General features: G+C 45.7%; 1 protein-coding gene across 1 annotated transcript in view; it reads right to left on the bottom strand.

Annotated features, from left to right (window-relative positions):
• Positions 1-6,016, bottom strand: part of UNC79 (unc-79 homolog, NALCN channel complex subunit) — a 245,531-nt gene that overhangs the window by 104,027 nt on the left and 135,488 nt on the right. Inside the window, exons 38-39 of the mRNA XM_029597854.1 lie at positions 2,127-2,239; positions 1,943-2,028 (exon numbers count right to left, since the gene is read on the bottom strand). Coding sequence (XP_029453714.1) covers positions 1,943-2,028; positions 2,127-2,239 — 199 coding nt within the window. The remainder of the gene's footprint in view (positions 1-1,942; positions 2,029-2,126; positions 2,240-6,016) is intronic.

Genomic DNA, 6,016 nt, shown 5'->3' with positions numbered 1-6,016 from the left:
GAAACCTGCTCCTCCCCCTAAGGCTGTAGTACTACTAAGAAGGAACATGCTCCTCTCCTAAGGCTGAAGTAATACTAAAAAAGAACGCGCTCCTCTCCTAAGGCTGCAGTAATACTAAGAAGGAACGCGCTCCTCTCTTAAGGCTGTAGTAATACTAAGAAGGAACCCGCTCCTCTCCTAAGGCTGTAGTACTACTAAGAAGGAACCCGCTCCTCTCCTAAGGCTGGAGTACTACTAAGAAGGAACCCGCTCCTCTCCTAAGGCTGCAGTACCACTAAGAAGGAACCTGCTCCTCTCCTAAGGCTACAGTACTACTAAGAAGGAACACACTCTTTCCTAAGGCTGCAGTACTACTACGATGGAACTCACTCCTCTCCTAAAGCTGCAGTACTACTGGGAAGGAATCTGCTGCTCTCCTAAGGCTGCAGTACTACTGAGAAGGAACCCGCTCCTCTCCTAAGGCTGCAGTACTACTGGGAAGGAACCCGCTCCTCTTCTAAGGCAGCATTACCACTGAGAAAGAACCTGCTCCTCTCCTAAGGCTGCAGTACTACTAGGAAGGAACCCGCTCCTCTCCTAAGGCTACAGTAATACTAAGAAGGAACCCGCTCCTCTCCTAAGGCTACAGTAATACTAAGAAGGAACCCACTCCTCTCTTAAGGGTACAGTAATTCTAAGAAGGAACGCACTCCTCTCCTAAGGCTACAATACTACTAAGAAGGAAACCACTCCTCTCCTAAGGCTTCAGTACTACTGGGAAGGAACCCGCTCTTCTCCTAAGGCTTCAGTACTACTAGGAAGGAACCCGCTCTTCTCCTAAGGTTGCGGTACTACTGGGAAGGAACACGCTCCTCTCCTAAGGCTGCAGTACTAATAGTAAGGAACCCGTTCCTCTCCTAAGGCTGCAGTACTACTAGGAAGGAACCCGCTCTTCTCCTAAGGCTGCAGTACTACTGGGAAGGAACCCACTCCTCTCCTAAGGCTGCAGTACTACTAGGAAGGATCCCACTCTTCTCCTAAGGCTGCAGTACTACTAGGAAGGAACTCGCTCTTCTCCTAAGGCTGCAGTACTACTAGGAAGGAACCCGCTCCTCTCCTAAGGCTGCAGAACTACTAGGAAGGAACCCGCTCCTTTCCTAAGGCTGCAGTACTACTAGGAATGAACCCGCTCCTCTCCTAAGGCTGCAGTACTACTAAGAAAGAACCCGCTCCCTTCCTAAGGCTGCAGTACTACTAGGAAGGAACCCGATCCTCTCCTAAGGCTGCAGTACTACTAGGAAGGAACCCGCTCCTCTCCTAAGGCTGCAGTACTACTAGGAAGGAACCCGATCCTCTCCTAAGGCTGCAGTACTACTAGGAAGGAACCCGCTCCTCTCCTAAGGCTTCAATACTACTGGGAAGGTACTGTTCCTCTCATAAGGCTGCATTACTACTGGGAAGGTACGCGCTTCTCTACTAAGGCCGCAGTATTACTGGGAAGTTACACGCTCCTTCCCTAGGCTGCAGCACTGCTGGGAAGGTACCCGCTGTTATCCAAAGGCTATAGCTTTGCTGGGAAGTCATCTGCTCATCTCCTAAGGCTGCAGCATTGCTCCAACTAGTTGTTAGCTGCAGTATTGATGTGCATGGCAGTCATAAGGTATACACTCTCTATCAGCCTCATTGTCTCTGGTGTTCTGTCCACTCACCTTAAGAATGACACTGGCAAGATCAAACTCAAACTAGCCATAACATCATTTTTCTAACATACAACCCCCACATTGACTTTTGTTTAATTTTAGTGCATTCTGTAGGTCAACACTGTGAAGAATCATAACACACAGCCATGATACTGCAATAGAATTAAGCTCTTAGCTACAATCATCATCCTGACAGTGAACATGCATAGCGCTACTGGTGATATGCAACTCAAGAGGGGAATTTGTTTTTTTGTCCCTCCCACCTCTAGAAGCTGACTCAGGGCTGCTATGGAGCTGAGCTCACTGAAGTCCATAAGAGATGTGGCTAAAGTCCGTAGAAAACTTCCATCTAGAAATCAGAAAACCACAATTAACCACATTATTTTATGTAAAAATAAAAATAAAAAATAGACCCATCACTGCAAGCATTTAAGCTCAGCACATTACCCTTGATGTTGCTCTGGAAGAGCTGTGGAAGAATGCCATTGGGAGCCAGCTGATGGAAAATGCACCGCAGAAATTGTTTTGCCACACCTGCAGCGTTGCCAGGAATCATCATGCTGGAAAAAAAAGAGAAATTTTCCTAGCTTCAAACAATGATATTTTACTTCCCACGGTTCAAAAAGCAGAGAAGGGAGAAATGGCAACACATTTTTTGGAGCATCTGAAAACATGGATTTTACCAAAGCTGAAAGAAGGAATGAAAGGTGCATTGAGAATTGAACATGCAGGGCCTACTCCAGGCCAAGCAGCACCAGTTGTGCTAACATGCAGAAACACAACTGCTCATCCAATCCAGCAGGAGTAAGGCCCCAAGGGAAGGAAAGAGAGTTGCAGCCTACAAGGTTGCCGCCTGCTAGCAAGAAGAATACCAAAGAGATCATTCTCAGGGTAAACTCCTTTTCTCGGTATCCAGCCAGAAGGGAATCTCAGTTTTAACTGGAATAACTGTCAAGAGAGATGAAAGGAAAAAGGATGAAAGAGTGAAAAAAAATTACGAAGAAGAACAGAAATGATATAGTGACTCTTTACATATGCAAGATCCACAGTGGCAACCACTCATTGGGCTCTTCCTGCCCGCCGTCAATGCACTGCAAGGGAACCAGCAGTCACTCTGCCTCCGCTCTCCCCCAGGATATGCCTCATGAGCTTCAATGGCATCAGATGAAGAGCTTCCTTTTCCTCGAATTAGGATTTCATTTTCTTCAAATCTGTGGCCATTACAGACTTAATTTATGTTCTGATTCGTAGGACTCGACAGTAGAGAATTGAGAATGCGACAATTCCTCTGGAGTTGAGCCTCCTAAATGGTCTGAAGAATAGTTAAAGTCTGCTACTTCACTTTCAATGCATATCCAGCATAACTCTCTGCTTCAACGGCAGGGGGAATGAAGAAAACTGGATCTATATACAGACAACAACCAACAAGGACTGAATTACATAGTCTGGGTAAACAAATAAGCATGGGTATAGCTTGCTTATTGTGGCGGTTACTACCCCTAACTAATTAAGCTAGATATTTCACTTGGATGCAGTTCCAACACTGCTCTCTTCATTAATGGTGGGGGTGGAAGTGAAATAGAACCAAAAGGTTACTAAGAGCCAAGAGAAACAGATAAGTATCAGAAAAAAAAAAGTGCGAAGCTTGCTGGGCAGACTGGATGGGCCGTTTGGTCTTCTTCTCTGTCATTTCTATGTTTCTATGTTAAATGACAGGGTGTAATGATGACTGAAGAGCAGGCAAACATGTTTGTTCTTCCGTGCCTTTCGTTCAGGGGCAGGCATGCTCGGATGGCTTCCTCTACCAAATTGCAGACATTAGCGATAACTTAAGAGTAACTGTATGTAAGGCCAGCCAGACTTCACTATAGAGTAAACTGGGAACTTTCTAGCAATGGGAGATTCAAGGGACGTGGCCTGGAAGTTATCCCTGAAGGGATGGGTCGGTAGAGGGAAGTAAAAATGATGACTCCAGAAGTCAAAAGAAGTTGCTGTAAGGCTTGAGACAGGACTGATTATTTTTTTAAATGATCCCTTTTAGGGCCCAGGTCTGTCCTGCCCCCATTGCAGAATCCGCATTGCCCCCAAACACTGCAAGGAATGAGACCGTGCTCAGCAGTGCATGATAGTGTGACCCCCCTTCCCAAGGGGGAAATAAATCTGTATAACATGAAAGAGACAATGAGGATCTCACTTTTTGCAATGAAGCTGATAGGGACCAGCCCAAGCACCTCTGTAGAGGGGGTTCATTTGGTTTTCTTGAGATACGCAGGGGCTGCAGCCTCATTTTTTTTTTTTAAACACAAGTTGGGATTATTTCTCTACACCATACTCTCTGAATAATTTTCTGCCAGAAACTTTTCAAAGCCCCAAATCTGGGCGAATCCAATCCCATGCTATTGGAACAACAGCGACAAATCATGACTTCAGGGAATGCTAAACATGGCAACCAACAACCACACCAGGGCCACTAAACCATGTGCCTGCCTCACATGCTTTAGGTGACTACATTGTCACACCGAGAGGCAAAGATCATAAAATCAGAAGCAAAAACCCTACTTCAAGCTTGCAAGCTATAACAGAAATAGGCAGTGGCCTTGTGAAGCGGGAAGGGGATTTCCGACTTGCACAGGAAGTATTTTATGTGGTTAAAAGGTGACTCCAAAAAATCTCAGATTAGCTAGTAAGATGCACTGCCCTGTGGTAGGGATGGAAGAAAGTGCAATAGTTTACAAGTTATCCTCACTGGACAGTTCTCCTCAGCTAACAAAGAAGTTCTTATTGCCTCTTTTCCATGAAGAGCACCTATGTTCACCTAGGCTCAGATGCAACCCATCTGCAGCACTAGAACATGGTTCTATGCACTCTGCTAAAGGAAATAAAGATATTATTTGTGTCATAATTTGGGGAGTCGGATACTGATCCCAAACTCCTAACTGCCTTCTCACCCCTCGGGCCTAATAGGAAAGCGGGCCATGCTATAGGACCAAGAGATTTAGAGGCACAATCTCCCAGCCTTTTTTCCCATCCTGTGTCTATGAGTAAAGACCTGAATGAATCGGGGACTTAGAGAGCCACCAGAGAAGGAGCAAGGAATCTCTGCCATGCTTGGGCCACAAAATTATTTGCTTCTCAGAAAGCCGTACAGCGCCATAATGTACCATGAGCCAGCAAGTGGAGACGTTATCCAGATGACGTTACCCAGATAAGTATTTGAGTAGCACTTATCCAAATAAAAATGCCACCAGATACACTCAGATAAAGTTACCTGACCTCGTTCAACTTTTTGAAGTTGCTTTCAAATCCTAACCACTTCTCTCCATTAAATCCACTCCCCACAAATGCTTGTTTGCCATGTTTTCTTTGTCTTGACTGGATTACAAGCTCCATGGGCAGGGACTGACTCATAGGTGCATCTCTATAATGCCGCATCTGGTAGTGCTTTAGAAATCATAAGAAGTAGTAGTAGTAAGATCAACTTTTCCGGGTAACTGTACAGCTCACTTGGGCTATGGAATATTTTTTTAAAATTTGCTGGACAGTGGCACCCCAATCCCTCCCCACCAGCCAACCCTAAGATATGAAAAAAGTATAGCAGGCTGAGTGGTACTGGACCCTCTTCTCCTATCCTCTAAGATTAAAAATAAGTAGGAGACAGCAGCGCCGTGATCCACTTCCCACCCCCCACTCCCCCATCCTGAACCTAGAAAAAGGTCCCTGGACCCAATCCCTGCCCCTACCCCTTATCCCTTAGCCTAAAAAATGCCCAGAAAGTCCAATGAGAGGAAGAGAGTCTCTTACCTCCTCCTGATGAATGTGAAGTGCCGGTAGAGCTGACATTCACTTTAATTCCTTTTCAGATCTGCTTCCCTGTCACTGCATTAGGAATAGGGAGGATTGATCCCGTCTCTGACCAATCCCCATTCAGAATTCACTGACAGGGAAGCAGCCAATCCCTGTGCAGTACTGAGTTCTACATGGTGATTGGTTGCTTCACCTGGGAGTGAATACATTCATACTAATTGCCAGTACCTGTCAGCTGACCCGGCGCTTAGTGCTGAGGCCAGCAGGAGGAGGTTAGAGCCTCTCCTCCTGTGGGACTTTCTGGGAACCGTTTGGTGGTATGAGGGTGGAGCTTTGGCCCAAAACCTTTTTTAGGTATGGGATGGTGGGATTGGAGTGTTTCTGGCCCCCTAGGTTTTTAATCTTGGGGGTGAGAGAAAAGTGAGTGTTTGGCTCAGTATGTATTTTTTTATTTTTCTTACCTGGATAAGTTTAGGACAGCAATTTTTCATGCCAGAGTTAGCCAGATAACTTCATCTGGCTAATGCTGATTA

This window comes from Rhinatrema bivittatum, chromosome 4 (assembly GCF_901001135.1).
Source record: "Rhinatrema bivittatum chromosome 4, aRhiBiv1.1, whole genome shotgun sequence".
Lineage (NCBI taxonomy): Eukaryota > Metazoa > Chordata > Amphibia > Gymnophiona > Rhinatrematidae > Rhinatrema > Rhinatrema bivittatum.
This window is presented reverse-complemented; position numbering and strand designations above follow the sequence as displayed.